The sequence below is a fragment of the Salvelinus alpinus genome, chromosome 13, assembly GCF_045679555.1.
Source record: "Salvelinus alpinus chromosome 13, SLU_Salpinus.1, whole genome shotgun sequence".
In the NCBI taxonomy this organism is placed as follows: domain Eukaryota; kingdom Metazoa; phylum Chordata; class Actinopteri; order Salmoniformes; family Salmonidae; genus Salvelinus; species Salvelinus alpinus.
In genome coordinates this window covers 20,211,486-20,231,828 of record NC_092098.1, presented here as the reverse complement: position 1 = coordinate 20,231,828, position 20,343 = coordinate 20,211,486, and the positions used below count along the sequence as shown (strand labels likewise).

General features: G+C 45.9%; 1 protein-coding gene across 2 annotated transcripts in view; it reads right to left on the bottom strand.

The window, feature by feature from the left end:
- Nucleotides 1–20,343, bottom strand: part of LOC139537305 (unconventional myosin-Ic-like) — a 39,421-nt gene extending 19,078 nt beyond the window's left edge. Inside the window, exons 1-2 of one of the 2 annotated variants that reach the window (XM_071338459.1) lie at nt 20,079–20,343; nt 6,126–6,166 (exon numbers count right to left, since the gene is read on the bottom strand). In XM_071338459.1, coding sequence (XP_071194560.1) covers nt 6,126–6,149 — 24 coding nt within the window. In that variant the 5' untranslated portion in view covers nt 6,150–6,166; nt 20,079–20,343. Of the gene's footprint in view, nt 1–1,344; nt 2,016–6,125; nt 6,167–20,078 lie in introns of those variants that run through there. The other variant, XM_071338460.1, reaches the window with a different exon arrangement.

Below are 20,343 nucleotides of genomic sequence, written 5' to 3'. Positions count from 1 at the left end.
GAGAATTTATGAACGCACCCGTAGTAGTGAGGGATGTGAGTGTTTTAGTCTTATGGAGTAGAGAGTCTTGTGGGTGTTGTAGTCCTATTTTGATTTGATTTATTAGTATCCACATTAGCCGACGCCAACGGCGACAGCTAGTCTTACTGGTCCGACACATAATGAGAAATGCATTACAGACAGAATACTTCATAATTAACATACATTTAAAAACATTAACATGTAGTATGTGTGTGTGTGTGCGTGTGCATCTATCAGTTACACATACTGTACATGTCAGTACATACACACAACAAGTAGGTGAGGGTTGAGGGTTATGTAGTCCTATGGAGCCAAGAGGGTTGTGAGTGGTGCATCTATAAGAGGCAGCAGGGAGGCTTCAGCGGGACTTGGCTCTGGGCCCCTTAAGTCAGCAGCGCTGGGCTGATTCCCCTCAGTCTCTTCCTTATAAGGTGCCCCTCTGCTCCGTCCCCAGACATACCTACTATGGGTGGACACACACCAGCTCCACAGCTGTCTCTCCAGCATGGATGTGCTAGCACTGGACAGAGTGGAAAAATACCAGCCACCAGCTACAGTATATCCCAGGAGAGCCTAGTGCCAGTCCCAGGCAATGACTCATAGTAATGGTGGGAGAACTATAGTCCAAATGTTTGTTTCACAATCCTTGTGGGGACCAAAAAATTGATTCCCATTCAAAATCTTATTTTCCCTAACCCTATCCCTAACTCTTCTTGAACTGCACTGTTGGTTAAGGGCTTGTAAGTAAGCACTTCACGGTAAAGTCTACACTTGTTGTATTCGGCGCATGTGACAAATAAAGTTTGATTTGATCTCTAGCATTAACCTTTAAGCCTATTTAATTGTTTTATTTTATTTAACCTTTATTTAACTAGGCAAGTCAGTTAAGAACAAATTCTTATTTACAATGACGGCCTACACCGGCCAAACCCGGATGACACTGGGCCAATTGTGCGCCGCCCTATGGGACTCCCAATCACGTCCGGTTTTGATACAGCCTGGACTCGAACCAGGGTGTCTGTAGTGATGCCTCTAGCACTGAGATGCAGTGCCTTCGACCGCTGCGCCACTCGGGAGCCCCAACCTAACCCTTATTCTAAACCTAACCCTAAAATAGCCTTTTTCCTTGTGGGGACTGATGAAATGTCCCCACTTTTTTGCTTGTGGGGACTGACAAAATGCCGCCCCCCCCCCCCACACACACACACACACACACACACACACACACACACACACACACACACACACACACACACACACACACACACACACACACCTATGACATGTTATGAGCAGCATGTAGAGAAGGGATAAGGATCTTACCCTGCCTCGGTACCTCATCCTGTCCTAGCTTAGTGTTGTTGATCTCCCTCTCTGGTCCTCTCTGGCGTCAGTGGTCCTCCCTCAAAATCAGGAAGAATCCCTAGGGGTTCTAGTGGCTCATCTACCTCCCTCTGTCCATGAGCAATAGATCCAGGTTACAGTTACTCTCTCCTTCACACACACTACATGCTGTCTCTGTTTCTGTCAGTCTGTTTCTCTCTTCCAAACACAGATACACACCCTCACACCATGCTCTCCCGCTGTTCTCTCTGTCCGTTGTGCCACACTATGAGGACAAAGCACACAGCGTCAAGCCTAAATAAATACCAGCAGTTCAACTTGTTTACAACTTCAGCCCTGTAGTCCCATTGACAGGTCAAGTAAACATCCTCTCCTCCATTCGTCCGCAAGTCCTTAAATCACCACTGTGAAACACAGGCTGTAACTCCGCTAACACGTCACACACTTGGACCGGAGCACCTTCCAAAAAAGAGAGAGAGAGAGAAAAAAAGACGAGGGAAAGTATGCTGGCTGAGCCGGGCCAAAGAAAAGAGTTCAAAAGGTTTGGAAATATCTGCTAACAGCCCATGGACGTTAAGAAACATGTAACCGTTTTGAAACTCTATAAAAAATGATACAAACAAAAATCACATGACGTGGCCCGAGTGCATTTTTTCTATCCCTCCCTCCCTCCTTCTCTTCTCTTCTTCTTCTCTTACAAGCTGAGACAGATTCATAGGCGATAATAGCAATAGAACTGTCACACCAACAAGATGAATTTCATACCTAACCCTCTCATTGGCTCTCTTCCCATCCATGGAAAAAAAACTATGCAAACACAAGATGTATCACTCTCTTACAACAACACCAGCGCAGATATGTCTCATTACTTTAGGCTTATGTAACTACTCTGCCACTATCTATATATATGAAATATGTTCGTAGAGTACTGGTATATATTCACACATTTGTTCACACGTTTTGTGAGTGTGTTAGTGATATATCCACTAACCCCATATGTACAGTATACACATAGTGGAGCAGCAGTGCACTTATTTGACAGTCTCTTTCACTCTACAGTGACCTCACCCCCTGACTTCAGTTTGAGGATGGTTAGTACTATCTTGGATCCTTGGGACATCCTTAACCTAAACCCTACCCTTAATCATAACCCTTACTTAACCATAACCTTAACTATTTTAAATGTCAACTTCAATGTGGTGATGTCAGATCCCGGATAGCAGGGACCATTTGAGGACAGCGCCTCCATATCTGGTATGATTTTCAGTTACTAATACTATCATTTAAAAACCCAACACCAGAGCCCAACCAATATGTTTTTTGGGGTCCGATACTGATTCTGATTTTTTGGTGAGCAAAACTTCTGATAACAAAGTGTCATTTTCCCACACTGTTCTCATAAATTGTAGTGATGGGGGAAAAACTTGTCAGTATTTTTCATTCATAGCTTGTTCTCCATCTTTTACATTTACATTTTAGTCGTTAAGCAAAAACTCTTATCCAGAGCGACTTACAGTTTGTGATCTTAAAATTAATGCACTGTCATAGTAAGTACATTTTTCCTCAATAAAGCGGCTATCAGAGCTAGCTATTAAGAGGGAAAATAATCAAGTGTGAGTGTTAATATACAAAAGGCTTTATTTTTATTGCTGCTGCAGATGGACAAGAGAGAGCCATGAGAAAACTAGTTTCGATTAGTCATGGGAATAACAAATTGGCTCCCTGTTTAAAAATAAGATGGAGAACAAGCTATTAAGGAGAAATACTGGAGTTTTGGGGCAAGAACAGCAAACTAGCACAACAATAATATTGCGATATTTTCAAAATGATACAATACATCGTCAAACATAATCGATACATATGTAACTGTATCGATTTTCCCCCCATCACTAATCACAATACATATACTGTAGAATCATGAGAACCGCATTACATACCGCATCGGCATCTAAGTACCACAATAATATTGTATCGTGAGGTCCCTGGCAATTCCCAGCCCTAATAAATTGCCATCCAAAAGAGGTATTGTCCAAGAAATATGCTCAAATGATGATTCCTTACATTGTGATAATGACATCTTTAGAAAAGTGTTTGGATAAGCATGTGATTACCTTTTTCATCCTATTTATTAAATATTGGTTATCGGTGGAATTATTGTCCTAAAGACCTATCAGCAGTGAACGGATATAGGCTAATCGGTTGGGCTCTACCCAACACCCCCCAACTTCCCTCTCTCTCTACCCAACACCCCCCAACTTCCCTCTCTCTCTCTACCCAACACCCCCCAACTTCCCTCTCTCTCTCTACCCAACACCCCCCAACTTCCATCTCTCTCTACCCAACACCCCCCAACTTCCATCTCTCTCTACCCAACACCCCCCAACTTCCCTCTCTCTCTACCCAACACCCCCCAACTTCCCTCTCTCTCTCTACCCAACACCCCCCACTTCCATCTCTCTCTACCCAACACCCCCCAACTTCCCTCTCTCTCTACCCAACACCCCCCAACTTCCCTCTCTCTCTACCCAACACCCCCCAACTTCCATCTCTCTCTACCCAACACCCCCCAACTTCCCTCTCTCTCTACCCAACACCGCCCAACTTCCCTCTCTCTCTCTACCCAACACCCCCCAACTTCCCTCTCTCTCTCTTGCCAACATCATCAGATATCCAGCCTTGTGGAATTTGAATAATGTATTCCAGATGGAGCCTCTCTCTCTCTCTGTTCCCCTCTGAACAGGGTCACTTAAGGGTGGTGTGCAGAATTGTGAGCGATATCTCTCCACCCCATCCTAAGGGACCCACAGTGCATGATATTTCTCCACCCCTTTTTCACACAATAACAATAAACAACAATGCTTTAAAACACTTTTTAACATAACAGAATAGTGCCTAAATAACTTCCTGATCTTTATGTTCAGTCCTTCTCCTAGTAGCATAGTCTGCCAACCGCCTGACTGTAACTCGTGAAATGACATATAATTACATGACCAACTCAAAAACAGCAACATTGTGCATAATACTGTAGCCTCTATATCCAACAAATACACATGTTGATAAAGGCTACATGAAACAGCATTGATAGGCTTTAGGCCTATAGTCCATTACACTACAACAGCAGGACATGCTCTTTCCCCTCATTGTGTTTTTATTGCCGTTTTCCATCACTGGCATGCTGAACCATGGAGGAATGATAATGATCATTTGGGGCGGGGAAGATTGAGCAAGGCCAGAGGGGATTATCCCACTGGATGTCATTCTCTCACACACACACACACACACACACACACACACACACACACACACACACACACACACACACACACACACACACACACACACACACACACACACACACACATTTTATACATCAAATATTAATAGGAAGACCAGACGGACGTCAGTAACACAAACACAAGTACACACACACAATGTATGTGTGGTGAGTGGTGACAGCGTAAAAGAGGTAGACTAATGAGTATCAGGTATAATCCCTGGCACAGAGCAGTAAGCTCATCTTGATCTCTACATGCCAACTCTTGCTAGACATCTTTCCCTTTCTCTCAGCCTTTATTCTGCCACTCCTACTCCCCTTCACCCAGTTTGTTAATGTATTATACAGCACTGAAGCTTAAACAGTGTTCTGTGAGAGAAGTGCTTTGTCCAGAAAAAAGGTTATAGGTGCATTAGAAAGGAGGTCATTGTGAGGTTGTGTAAACAGCAAAAATAATAATTTTGCTACTATGCCTGTGGCTCTGTCTAGTCTATGAGTCTACAGTATCACACACCTTCTACTGCTCGCTGTCCATCTGTGTTGGATTCCCACAGCCCCCATCTGCTCCCTCTCCCTTTTAATCCCCCTCTTTACCTCCACTCAGCCTAAGGCACCATCTCCCTGACAAAACAATAGAGCTGTTCCTCTGAAGCCTCACCCACTCCCTACAAAAGCCTATTTCCTGGAGTGTCATTCACTCCCCCTGTCCATGGGATTGTCCTCCAGAGACACTCAGTGCAACACTTGCTATGTGTGCCTCCATCTGACTTATGTAGAGATTTAGCTTAAACCACACAAACTCATATGGAGGTGAGTGACTACAGGCATTGTCAGGTTGAGGTTTCAGGAAACTACCATGGTTTGCCTTAAAACAGGAACTGGCAGAGAGGAGAGGAGGAAGTGAGCTCAGATCCGGCACCGGTGCATAGACAGAAACTCCCGAGTGGCGCAGCGGTCTAAGGCACTGCATCTCAGTGCTAGAGGCGTCACTACAGACCCTGATTCGATCCCGGGCTGTATCACAGCCGTCTGTGATCGGCTGTCCCCATAGGGTGGGGCACAATTGGCCCAGCATCGTCCGGGTTAGGGGAGGGTTTGGCTGGGGTATGCCGTCTTAACTGACTTGCCTAGTTAAATAAAGGTTAAATAAATAAAAAATAAAAAGACACTGTGCGGTATGTCTAAAAATAGGACATGGCTCATGCAAACACAAGCAACAAACAAAACAACAACAGATGCACTGTAGGCCTACAGTAAACAAGCAACTGAGTGACTCTACGCACATGTGTATATTTGAACGGCAGTTTAATAACTTTAGTTTAAGCAACAAAGTGCATGGTCAAATTTAATAAGCTATTAAGAAACTGGATCATTTTGCAGGGAGCTTGATCTTGGCAATACAGTTGCATGTTTGGACATTCCGCAGCTGACAGAAATACGTCAGATAATGTTCCCTCATGCACCACACAAAGAAAAAACATATCACCTTCCAGTGAGGAGGGAGGCTCATTCCGAGGTCAAGCTGATCTAACAGAGGAGGAAAACACAGTCCACACCCAGCTGGTTAGGCACAGAGATCACAGACCACCACATACCTCCTCCATGTCCATAAGGCTTGAAGGGACATTGGAACGAAATGTTTAAATGTTAGCTCATAACAAGTTATAAGTGGTTAATAGGAGAAAGGGGTTATGGCAAGTTATAAGTAGTTAATAGGAAGGGGATGGGTTACAAAGTCATCACATACTTTCAATGTTGTGTGTAAACAGTTGACCATCTGCTGAAGACAGAACTGAAGTTTACAGCAGAGACAACAGTTTAGAATCAAGTCTACATAAGGCTATCTAACAATGATGGTAGCAATACACTGCTCCATTGCATAACTCTTGTTCCTCACCTGTCAAAACTATAACCTAGGCATGATTACAAAACGTAACACACTGTGAAATTGTCTATAAATTCAATAGTTGCTTGAAATAACCCAAACATTTTTGGGCCAGCGGGAGAATATAGCAGTTTGGTTAGATACATTTTTATTCTTGCAAATAAAATACAATCTTGTATTCAATACATAAGACAAAAGTGCTTAACTTTTTGGCAAAATTATACAAGTTGCAAAGTAAAAACAAGAGCAAAAGTGTGTTCGTTTACAATGTTTAATTATTAGGTTACTTCAATACATTTTGAGTGTGATTTTAATGATAAGAATTTAGCCTACGAATAATTAATAATACAGTGCCTTCAGAAAGTATTCACACCCCTGGACATTTTCCACATTTTGTTGTGTTGCAGCCTGAAAATAAAATGTAGATTTTTGGTCACTGGTCTACACACAATACCCCATAATGTCAAAGTTGAACTATGTTTTTCACATTTTATACAAATGTATAAAAACTGAAAAGCTGTAATGTCTTGAGTCAATAAGTATTCAACCCCTTTGTTATGCCAAGCCGAAATAGGTTCAGGAGTAATTGTGTTCTTAACATTTACATTTAAGTCATTTAGCAGACGCTCTTATCCAGAGCGACTTACAAATTGGAAAGTTCATACATATTCATCCTGGTCCCCCCGTGGGGAATGAACCCACAACTCTGGCGTTGCAAGCGCCATGCTCTACCAACTGAGCCACACGGGACCACTTAAGTCACATAATAAGTTGCATGGACTCACTGTGTGCAATAATAGTGTGTAACATGATTTTTGAATGACTACCTCATCTCTGTATCCCACACATACAATTATCTGTAAGGTCCCTCAGTCGAGCATTGAATTTTAAACACAGATTCAACCACAAAGACCTGGAAGGTTTTCCAATGCCTCGCAAAGAAGGATACCGATTGGTAGATGGGTAAAAATAATCCCTTTTAGCATGGTAAAGTTATTCATTACACTTTGGATGGTGTATCAATACACCCAGTCGCTATAAAGATACAGGCAACCTTCCTAACTCACTTGTCGGAGAGGAAGGAAACCGCTCAGGGATTTCACCATGCTGCCAATGGTGACTTTAAAACAGTTAGAGTTTAATGACTGTGATAGGAGAAAACTGACAATGGATCAACAACATTGTAGTTACTCCACAATATTAACCTAATTGACTGAGTGAAAAGAAGGAAGCCTGTACAGAATAAAAATATTCCAAAACATGCATCCTGTTTGCAACAAGGCACTAAAGTATTCATGTAAAACATGTGGCAAAGCTATACACTTTTTTTCCTCAATAAAATGTCTGGGGCAAATCCAATACAACACATTACTGAGTACCACTCTCCATATTTTCAAGCATAGTGGTGTTTGCATCACATTATCGCTATGCTTGTAATTCTTAAGGACTGGGGAGTTTTTCAGGATAAAAAATAAACGGAATGGAGCTAAGCACAGGCAAAATCTTAGAGGAAAACCTGGTTCAGTCTGCTTTCAACCAGACACTGGAAGATGAATTCACCTTTCAGCAGGACAATAACCTAAAACACAAGGCAGAATCTACACTGGAGTTGCTTACCAAGAAGATAGTAAATGTTCCGGACTTAAATCTACTTCAAAATCTATGGCAAGACCTGAAAATGGTTGTCTAGAAATGATCAAAAAACAATTTGACAGAGTTTGAATAATTTTGAAATGTTGCACAATCCAGTTGGAAAGAGACTTACCCAGAAAGACTCACAGCTGTTATCTCTGCCAAAGGTTTTTCTAGAAATTGACACGGGTGTAAATTTCTTTTTCAATAAATTTGCAAACATTTCTAAAAACATGTTTTTACTTTGTGATTATGGGGTAGTGTGTTGATGGGTGAGAAAATTATATTTATTCATTTTTGAATTCAGGCTGTAACACAAAACGTACAATAAGGGGTATGAATACTTTCTGAAGACACTGTAAATGTTCCACAATGTAACAATTCTGAAGCCTATGCAATACAAGCTTGGACTGATAAAGGGTAATTGTGTTGACCATTATTATAAAGCTATCAAATGTTGCACTCAGCTAGCTACAAAACACCATAGTTAGCTAGGCCTGATAGTCCAGAGGGCAGGTGAAATAATTGTTCCATTTTATGATACAAGTATCAAACCTGGTACACTAATACTAAATACCTTAAGGAACATTTTAAAGATTGGAGGCAGCCTGGGAAGACTGTCAGTTAACCAGGGTGGCCATTTTTATAAAATGGCTGCCATTCAAATTTCCTGTTAGTTATCTACCCACTAAATAAACCTCACAGATAAAATAGACAATAATTCAGAGATCATCACGTCTACTTGAAAATGTTTTGGAATTTGTGATAGAGCCACCCAATTCACACAGCAAGGGCATGTCTAAATAAGTATTTTTGGCTATAGTGCGATTGCAGATTTAGTCCATTACCCTCCTGGCAGTGATTTCCAATATGCCCATTGGAAAATAGGCTAAGAGACCCAAGATAGGTAATTGGTTGGATAGATGTCACTAGGGGCTCCGGTCAGAGAGCAATCAGAGAACAGAGACGGTGCCAAAGTTCACATATTTACTAAGGACTTGTGGTTGGACATGGTAAAGTTGGATTTGTGTGTGGTTCTGCAACAAAGGAGATACATTATAATCATGTTGCATAACATACAAGGTAAAGGTAATAAGGATGAATCTATTAAACCATGTAAGGGGTGCGTACTGGCGGCAGAGAAGTCAAGCGCAGGAGAACAAAAACGGTGTTTACAACGGAGCAGTTTAATAATAAAAAACACCGGAATCAGAACAAACAATCAATGGGTACACAACCCGTCGCACACCAGACAAACGTGCACATGCACTTACAATAAACAATCACGGACAAGGACATGGGGGGAACAGGGGGTTAAATACAGAACATGTAATGATGGGATTGAAACCAGGTGTGTGGGAAGACAAGACAAAACAAATGGAAAATGAAAAGTGGATCGATGATGGCTAGAAGACCGGCGAAGCCGACCGCCGCCCGAACAAGGAGAGGACCCAACTTCGGAGGAAGTCGTGACAGTACCCATTCCTTGACGCACGGCTCCAGCAGCGCGCCGACACCGGCCTCGGGGACGACCCGGAGTGCGAGGCGCAGGGCGATCCGGAGGAAGACGGTGGAACTCCTGCAGCATTGAAGGGTCCAACACGTCCTCGACCGGAACCCAGCACCTCTCCTCCGGACCGTACCCCTCCCACTCCACGAGATACTGAAGGCCCCTCGCCCGACGCCTCGAATCCAGTATGGAGCGAACGGAGTACGCCGGGGCCCCCTCGATGTCCAGAGGGGGTGGAGGAACCTCCCGCACCTCAGACTCCTGGAGCGGGCCAGCCACTACCGGCCTGAGGAGAGACACATGGAACGAGGGGTTAATACGGTAATCGGGGGGAAGCTATAACCTATAACAAACCTCGTTCACTCTCCTCAGGACATTAAATGGCCCCACAAACCACGGACCCAGCTTCCGGCAGGGAAGGCGGAGGGGCAGGTTTCGGGTCGGTGTTCGCACCGGGGCCTCACTGCGGTGACCGTCTGTGTTATTTTTTTGGCGCACCACGGCCCGCTGGAAGTGAATACAGGCAGCTTCCCATGTCTCCTCCGCGTGCCTGAACCAGTCGTCCACCGCAGGAGCCTCGGTCTGACTCTGATGCCAAGGCGCAATAACCGGCTGGTACCCCAGTATGCACTGGAAGGGAGAGAGGTTAGTGGAGTGGCGAAGTGAGTTCTGTGCCATCTCGGCCCAGGGCACGAACGCCGCCCACTTCCCCGGCCGGTCCTGGCAATAAGACCGCAGAAACCTGCCCACATCCTGGTTTACTCTCTCCATCTGCCCATTACTCTCGGGTTGAAACTCCGAAGTAAGGCTGATCGAGCAGAGGGAAGAGACGACAAGACTTAGAGAACCGATCCACAACGACCAGGATCGCGGTGTTACCTTGTGAGGGGGAGAGATCGGTAAGAAAATCCACCGACAGGTACGACCAAGGCCGTTGTGGAACGGGTAAGGGGTGTAGCTTCCCTCTGGGCAGGTGCCTAGGAGCCTTACACTGGGCGCACACCGAGCAGGAGGAAACATAAACCCTCACGTCCTTAGCCAAGGTAGGCCACCAGTACCTCCCGCTCAAACAGCGCACTGTCCGACCGATCCCAGGATGACCAGAGGAGGGTGACGTGTGGGCCCAATAGATCAACCGGTCACGGACAGCAGACGGGACGTACAGACGCCCAGCGGGACACGCGTCCAGCTCCCACACTACCGGCGCCACCAGGCAGGAGGCTGGGAGTATGGGAGTGGGATCCATGGGCCGCTCCTCTGTGTCATACAGCTGGGACAATGCGTCTGCCTTCACGTTCTGGGAGCCTGGTCTGTAGGAAAGGGTGAACACAAAACGGGTGAAAAACATGGCCCACCTTGTCTGGCGAGGGTTCAGTCTCCTCGCTGCCCGGATGTACTCCAGATTGCGGTGGTCAGTCCAGATGAGAAAAGGGTGTTTAGCCCCCTCAAGCCAATGTCTCCACGCCTTCAGAGCCTTTACGACAGCCATCAGCTCCCGGTCCACCACGTCATAGTTTCGCTCCGCCGGGCTGAGCTTCTTCGAGAAGAAGGCACAGGGGCGGAGCTTCGGTGGCGTACCCGAGCGCTGAGAGAGCACGGCTCCTATCCCAGCCTCGGATGCATCCACCTCCACTATGAACGGCAAAGAAGGATCCGGATGGGCCAGCACGGGAGCCGAGGTAAACAGAGCCCTCAGGTGACCAAAAGCCCTGTCCGCCTCAGCCGACCACTGCAAATTCACCGGGCCCCCCTTCAGCAGTGACGTAATGGGAGCCGCTACCTGACCAAAACCCCAGATAAACCTCCGGTAGTAATTGGCAAACCCAAGAAACCGCTGCACCTCCTTTACCGTGGTGGGAGTCGGCCAATTACGCACAGCTGAAATGCGGTCACTCTCCATCTCCACCCCCGAGGTGGAAATGCGGTACCCTAGGAAGGAGACGGACTGCTGGAAGAACAGGAACCTCTCAGCCTTGACGTACAGGTCATGTTCCAACAATCGTCCAAGCACCCTGCGCACAAGAGACACATGCTCGGCGCGTGTAGCGCAGTATATCAGAATGTCATCAATATACACCACTACACCCTGCCCGTGCAGGTCCCTGAAAATCTTGTCTACAAAGGCTTAGAAGACTGATGGAGCATTCATCAACCTGCATGGCATGACGAGGTACTCATAATGCCCTGAGGTGGTACTGAATGCCGTCTTCCACTCGTCTCCCTCCTGGATACGCACCAGGTTGTAAGCGCTCCTGAGATCTAGTTTGGTGAAGCGCGCCCCGTGCATTGACTCAATCGCTGTGGCGATGAGAGGTAGCAGGTAACTGTATCTCACCGTGATCTGATTTAGACCTCGATAGTCAATACACGGGCGCAGACCTCCATCCTTCTTCTTCACAAAAAATAAACTTGAGGAGGCGGGTGATGTGGAGGACCGAATGTACCCCTGACGCAGGGATTCGGAGACATATGTTTCCATAGCCACCGTCTCCGCTTGTGACAGAGGATAAACGTGACTCCTGGGAAGTGAGGCGTCTACCAGGAGATTTATCGCACAATCCCCCCGTCGATGGGGTGGTAATTGAGTCGCCTTCTTCTTAGAGAAGGCAAGAGCCAAATCGGCATATTCAGGGGGAATGCGCACGGTGGAGACCTGGTCTGGACTTTCCACCGTGGTAGCACCAATGGAAACCCCTAAACACCTCCCTGTGCACTCTCGCGACCACCCTGTGAGAGCCCTCCATTGCCAAGAAACAGTGGGGTCATGACAAGCTAACCAGGGAAGGCCTAGCACCACGGGAAACGCAGGAGAGTCAATGAGGAAGAGTCTAATTCTCTCCTTGTGACCCGCCTGCGTCACCATACCCAGAGGAGCGGTGGCCTCCCTAATCAACCCTGACCCTAATGGTCGACTATCCAAGGCGTGAACGGGGAAGGGCACAGCCACGGGAACAATGGGGATCCCTAAACTATGGGCGAACGATCTATAAAATTCCCAGCCGCGCCTGAATCGACGAGCGCCTTATGCTGGGAATGCGGGGAAAACTCAGGAAAAGTGACATACAAAAACATATGTGCAACAGAGGGCTCTGGGTGAGAATGGTGCCGGCTCACCTGGGGTGACGCCAGAGCGTCCTGCCTGCTGCCTCGATACCCAGAGGAATCAACCCGGCACCTAGGCAGTGTGACCCCTGCGGCCACAGATGGTGCACGAGCTGGAACCCCTTCCGGTCTCCCTGCGCACCGCCCCTCCCAGCTCCATGGGTATCGGAGAAGGGGTGCGGGGGGATGGAACCAACAGACCCCGATCTGTACGTCCGCGGGTAGCCAACAGGTCCACCAGCTGGTCGAATGTGAGGGTGGTGTCTCTGCAGGCCAACTCCCGACGGATGTCCTCGCGCAGACTGCAGCGATAATGGTTGATCAGGGCCCTGTCGTTCCATCCCCCCCTGGCAGCCAGAGTCCGAAACTCCAGGGCGAACTCCTGGGCGCTCCTCGTCCCCTGCCTCAGATGGAACAGGCGTTCACCCGCCGCTCTACCATCGGGCGGGTGGTCGAAGACTGCCCGGAAGAGGCGGGTGAACTCCTCAAACTGGTCCAATGCCGCATCTCCCTCTCTCCACACAGCGTTGGCCCACTCCAGGGCTTTCCCGGTGAGGCACGAGACGAGGGCGGACACTCTTTCACGGCCCGAAGGAGCCGGGTGGACGGTTGCCAGGTATAAGTCTAGCTGCAACAGGAACCCCTGGCAGTTCGCAGCCGTCCCATCGTATTCCTGGGGAAGGGAGAGACGAATCCCACTGGGACCAGGAGAAGGGGGGGCGAGTAGTGGAGACCCCGGTTGTGCAAGCACCAGTTAGCCTTGAGCTAGCCACGAGCTAGGCCCATATACCAGCTAATTCTAGGGCTACAATACCTCTATTGCCAATTGGCCTGAACCCTTTATTGTCAACGCGGAGCCCTGCCAATCCATCACGACTGGTCTGCCGACGTGGTCGCCCGATGTGGTCTCAACGCCAAAGACCCATCTTCTTGCCCCGGCCCGCTAGCTTTCTAAGCGCCGTGTCTCCCACTCGCCAAGCGCAGTACTGACTACTGAACGGCTCCCTGACTCACCTATTGCTGTTCTTTGGACCCTATGATCACTCGGCTACACAGCTGATGCCCCCTGGACTGTTTCAATAACACGGTACCTCATTTTGTTAATCTGTCGCCCGCAGCCTCGAACTCAGGTCCTGTATGTACTTAACTGACCCGCTCTGCCCATTCATCTCCATTTACCCGTTGTTATCTTAACTCTCCCGATCAACACCTGTGACTGCTTTATGCCTCTATCTAATGTCAATATGCCTGGTTTCACTGTAGAGCCCTCAGTCCCAATCACCTTGCCTTAGATAGCTCTTTTGTCCCAACCCCCACACATGAGGAGACCTCACCTGGCTTAACTGGTCCCACCAGAGACGAAACCTCTCTCATCGTCACTCAACGCCTAGGTTTACCTCCTCTGTACTCACATCCTACCATACCCTTGTCTGTACATTATGTCCTGAATCTATTTTCCATGCCCAGAAATCTGCTCCTTTTATTCTGTTCTTAACGCACTAGGCGACCAGTTCTTATAGCCCTTAGCCGTACCCTTTTCCTACTCCTCCTCTGGTGATGTAGAGGTTAACCCAGGCCCTGTAGACCCCAGAACCACACCTATTCCCCAGGCGCTATCATTTGTTGACTTCTGTAACCGTAAAAGCCTTGGTTTCATGCATGTTAACATCAGAAGCCTCCTCCCTAAATTTGTTTCATTCACTGCTTTAGCACACTCTGCCAACCCTGATGTCCTAGCCATGTCTGAATACTGGCGTAGGCCACCAAAAATTCTGAAATTTCCATCCCCAACTACAGCATTTTCCGCCAAGATAGAACTGCCAAAAGGGGCGGGGTCGCAATCTACTGCAGAGATAGTCTGCAGAGTTCTGTCATGCTATCCAGGTCTGTGCCCAAACAGTTCGAGCTTCCACTTCTAAAAATCTACCCTTCCAGAAACAAGTCTCTCACTGTTGCCGCTTGCTATAGAACCCCCTCAGCCCCCAGTTGTGCCCTGGACTCCGTATGCGAATTGATTGCCCCCCATTTATTTTCAGAGTTCGTACTGTTAGGTGACCTAAACTGGGATATGCTTAACACCCCGGCTGTTTTACAATCTAAGCTAGATGCCCTCAATCTCACACAAATGATCAAAGAACCTACCAGGTACAACCCCAAATCTGTAAACACTGGCACCCTCATAGATATCATCCTGACCAACCTGCCCTCTAAATACACCTCTGCTGTCTTCAACCAGGATCTCAGCAATCACTGCCTCATTGTCTGCGTCCGTAATGGGTCTGCGGTCAAACGACCACCCCTCATCACTGTCAAACGCTCCCAAAAACACTTCAGCGAGCAGGCCTTTCTAATCGACCTGGCTCGGGTATCCTGGAAGGATATTGACCTCATCCCGTCAGTAGAGGATGCCTGGTTGTTCTTTAAAAGTGCTTTCCTCACCATCTTAAATAATCATTCCCCATTTAAAAAATGTAGAACTAAGAACAGATATAGCCCTTGGTTCACTCCAGACCTGACTGCCCTTGACCAACACAAAAACATCCTGTGGTGCACTGCTTTAGCATCGAATAGCCCCCGCGATATGCAACTTTACAGGGAAGTTAGGAACCAATATACACAGTCAGTTAGGAAAGCAAAGGCTAGCTTTTTCAAACAGAAATTTGCATCCTGCAGTAGAAATTCCAAAATGTTTTGGGACACTGTAAAGTCCATGGAGAATAAGAGCACCTCCTCCCATCTGCCCACTGCACTGAGGCTAGGAAACACTGTCACCACCGATAAATCCACGATAATCGAGAATTTCAGCATTTTTCTACGGCTGGCCATGCTTTCCACCAGCCAACAGCTCTGCACCCCACGCGGCAACTTGCCTAAGCCTCCCCCTTCTCCTTCACCCAAATACAGACACTGATGTCCTGAAAGAGCTGCAAAATCTGGACCCCTACAAATCAGCTGGGCTAGACAATCTGAACCTTCTCTTTCTAAAATTATCTGCCGCAATTGTTGCAACCCCTATTCAATCCTACCCCTGTTCAACCTCTCTTTTGTATCGTCTGAGATCCCTAAAGATTGGAAAGCTGCCGCAGCCATCACCTTCTTCAAAGGGGGAGTCACTCTAGACACAAACTGTTAGAGACCTATATCCATCCTGCCCTGGCTTTCTAAAGTCTTCGAAAGCCAAGTTAACAAACAGATCACCGACCATTTCGAATCCCACCGTACCTTCTCCACTATGAAATATGGTTTCCGAGCTGGTCATGGGTACACCTCAGCCACGCTCAAGGTCCTAAACGATATCATAACCGCCATCGATAAAAGACAGTACTGTGCAGCCGTCTTCATTGACCTGGCCAAGGCTTTCGACTCTGTCAATCACCGCATTCTTATTGGCAGACTCAACAGCCTTGGTTTCTAAAATGACTGCCTCGCCTGGTTCACCAACTACTTCTCAGATAGAGTTCAGTGTGTCAAATCGGAGGGCCTGTTGTCCGGACCTTTGGCAGTCTCTATGGGGGTGCCACAGGGTTCAATTCTTGGGCCGACTCTCTTCTCTGTATATATCAATGATTTCGCTCTTGCTGCTGGTGATTCTCTGATCCACCTCTATGCAGATGACACCATTCTGTATACATCTGGCCCTTCTTTGGACACTGTGTTGACAAACCTCCAGACAAGCTTCAATGCCATACAACACTCCTTCCGTGGCCTCCAATTGCTCTTAAATGCTAGTAAAACTAAATGCATGCTTTTCAACCGATCGCTGCCCGCACCCGCCCGGCCGACTAGCATCACTACTCTGGATGGTTCTGACTTAGAATATGTGGACAACTACAAATACCTAGGTGTCTGGTTAGACTGTAAACTCTCCTTCCAGAGTCACATTAAGCATCTCTAATCCAAAATTAAATCTAGAATTGGCTTCCTATTTCGCAACAAAGCCTCCTTCACTCATGCTGCCAAACATACCCTCGTAAAACTGACCATCCTACCGATCTTTGACTTCGGCGATGTCATTTACAAAATAGCCTCTTATACTCTACTCAGCAAACTGGATGTAGTCTATCACAGTGCCATCCATTTTGTCACCAAAGTCCCATATACTACCCACCACTGCGATCTGTATGCTCTCGTTGGCTGGCCCTCACTACATATTCATCGCCAAACCCACTGGCTCCAGGTCATCTATAAGTCTTTGCTAGATAAATCCCTGCCTTATCTCAGCTCACTGGTCACCATAGCAACACCGACCCGTAGCACACACTCCAGCAGGTATATTTCATTGGTCATCCCCAAAGCCAACTCTGCCTTTGGCCGCCTTTCCTTCCAGTTGTCTTCTGCCAATGACTGGAACGAATTGCAAAAATCACTGAAGCTCGAGACTTATATCTCCCTCACTAACTTTCAGCATCAGCTGTCAGAGCAGCTTACTGATCACTGCACCTGTACACAGCCCATCTGTAAATAGCCCACCAAACTACCTCATCCCCATATTGTTATTTATTTTTGCTCTTTGCACCCCAGTATCTCTACTTGCACATCATCATCTGCAAATCTATCACTCCAGTGTTAATGCTAAATTGTAATTATTTCGCCACTATGGCCTATTTATTGCCTTACCTCCCTAATCTTACTACATTTGCACACACTGTATATATATTTTTCTATTGTGTTATTGACTGTATGTTTGTTTATCCCATGTGTAACTCTGTGTTGTTTGTGTCACACTGCTTTGCTTTATCTTGGCCAGGTCACAGTTGTAAATGGGCCAGTTGGGCTACACTGCATGTTATTACATTGCACACTTTCTGCCTGTGTACATCTGTTCTACAATGTGCCAGCAGCAGAGAATGAGACCCTTTGTTGGCTGTACACCTGGCATACCCCTTTTTATCCACCTTATCCACGGAAAGTGTGTGGTGTTCCTTTTCACCTCTACTGGCATCCAGCTTAAGTCAGGCCCAGCTCCAGCTACACTTGATACCTGAATCTACTTGTTAAACAAGCAAAGCCTCATTTTCACCTAATCCTCTCATTCTGAAATGAACCACATAGATGGAAAACATTAGTTCATAGATAGCTAACTAATTAACTACGTTAACACAGATTTCCAGAGTCCAGTGAGCAATTAACGTTATAGCTTGAGGAACGGCAACGAGTCGTATACCAGTTAATACTGTAGCTAATTGGTTCCTCGAGTTAACGTTACCTCATCTGATGTTGAAACGTTAATTTATTATAAACTAAATTATTTGATCAGCTAAGTTAGCTAAAGTTGCTCAACATTTGCTAGCTAATGGAGAATTTGATCCAGGTACTGTAGCAAGATACTTAACAATGCTAACAAGTATTGTTTCGCCACACTTGCTCCCTAACCTCAAACTTTCCAAATGCCAGTTGTTTTTCGGTTACAGCTCATGAAGTACGCTTCATCACCTTCATCTCCAGGCTTCTCACCTACCTCTTCGTTGTTGATCAGGTGACGCGCTAGTGTGTTGTAACTGGCAAACTGCCTTTCCACTCTCCGCTGTCTTTCCAGAGCACGTTCTGATGCTGTAATTAAGCTAGCTGGTTGTCTCTTCTTTCAGTCGCGTGCTGCATTCTGTTATGTGAACGACTGGCTGAGCCCAGGCTCGAGCCTTGGATACAGACAGTATTGCTCAAAACACGCATCACTGGTTTGCTTACAGCCATTAGTGACCCAAACGCGCATATTAGAGCCCCCCCAACATTTATTTTTTTATCGGATCTACACGAATCACGTAGCTGACCTATTCTGGATTAAAAACAGTGAATTTGGCGAAAGGTGACTAGTTTGCATCCCTGTATAGTTCATTCTTACATGCTCTATGTTTGATCTGCTTTTGAAAGCAAAAGTCGAATTGAAAACATTAATTGCATTGTTGAATTCGATTTTCATAATAGCAAGCTATGACTGATGGTTTGGATAGCTAAACTAGCAATTCTGTTTGTTTGGTTACCAAGGCTACTACTGTACCTATCTAGTTAACTTGCTACCTACTTCAGTGGATATTTAACACATTTTTACCTGCAAATGAACACATTTTTTTGCGTCAAATGTGTTAAATTATAGCGATAATATAAAAAGGGATAATCAACTCAGAGCTTATATGCGTTTGCTGGAAAATAATGCAACTCCGTGTCATTCATTATTTTCCATTGCCCCTCGTTGATTATCCCTTACATATTCTGTTTAGTTTCAATTTTAAGAAATGTGACAGGAAACCTGCCCTGTACACGTCACTTTAGGTGAAATACAATACCAGCAGAGAAACAGGTAACCCATTATTAAACATGTAACCCCATCAATAAAATTTTGTCCAGACTAAAACAGTTCGTCAAACAAAAAACAGTTGCTTAGTAACCGGATACCATCATCAAAGATTTTTATAACTAAACCAAAATAGACCACAACCTGTCATTTCAAATGGGAACAAATGAGCCATAGTGGGCAGAACAAGCAAGGAGGTGGGAAGAGCCAAGCACGAGCTAGCGAGATCCTATTGCCGCATTCTAGCAATAATTTGCTTATTTCCGTTAGGGGACGCCTACTCTGTAAAGTGCGGTGTGCTCAATTCGCCTTTGTACGCCTTCTAAACAACGCAATTTTTTAAAACTTTGGCAAATGGTAGTTTACAAAAAAAGTATACAAAAAAACTAAGTCCACTCTGTTCATAATATATTATAGTTTTGGGGACAGAAAACTGAATTAAGATCAAATGTTTAATCGATGAGTAAATTCGCAGCATGTGGGCCAAAATCCATTTTGTTCCATCGTCTCTCCCTGCCGGCCACTGGGCTTCCTCTCACTACCATATTTGGTAGTGAGTGAAACTGTCAACCGGATGCTTCACATTTATACATCCGGTGAAATATCTGTCTCATTGTTCTATCTGCGCCATGTTCTGTGGAGAAAAAAAGTGATAGTTCAAATATTTGCATAATCGTTGTGATTGGAGGATATCTGTGAAGGTGATCGAATCAGCATCAAATCTTCTGTTCTTCTAGAGCTCATTAATGATAGAATGTTCATATTTGAAGATGGCAGAAAGGCCCATCTCTTTGGTACATGGAGTACAGGGAGTGGACTAACTAAAGAGACTAGTATTATTGTACCAAGTTTGATACTTGTATCATAAAGTGGAATTTATCGGTATCTATCGTGTTTTTATCCGCTGGATTATGACGAGGTCCTCCTTTGAGTAGCCTGTTGCCTTCACTATAAATGTAATATTTCATCTAATTGAAGCAATGCTTTAGCCAAAGAAGAAAATGCTGGAATTAAATCTTACCTTGAAGTTGTATCTTTAGTTAATGTTCCCGTTATTTATGCAATCACACGAGCTCCGTAATCCTCTCAAACTAGCTAGCCCATTAGAAAAGTGGCAGACGAACTGTAACCATGGTGTTCTGTCCTCTCGTTCCAATGCTTCTATTGCCTCCCCGTGCGCAAATAGTTTTGGAAGTACGTCATCAATGATCAAATATATAATTTTGGTGTGGTGTGTGCAGCTCTGACGGAATTTAAAATGTATATATTGCATATATTCGACCTGT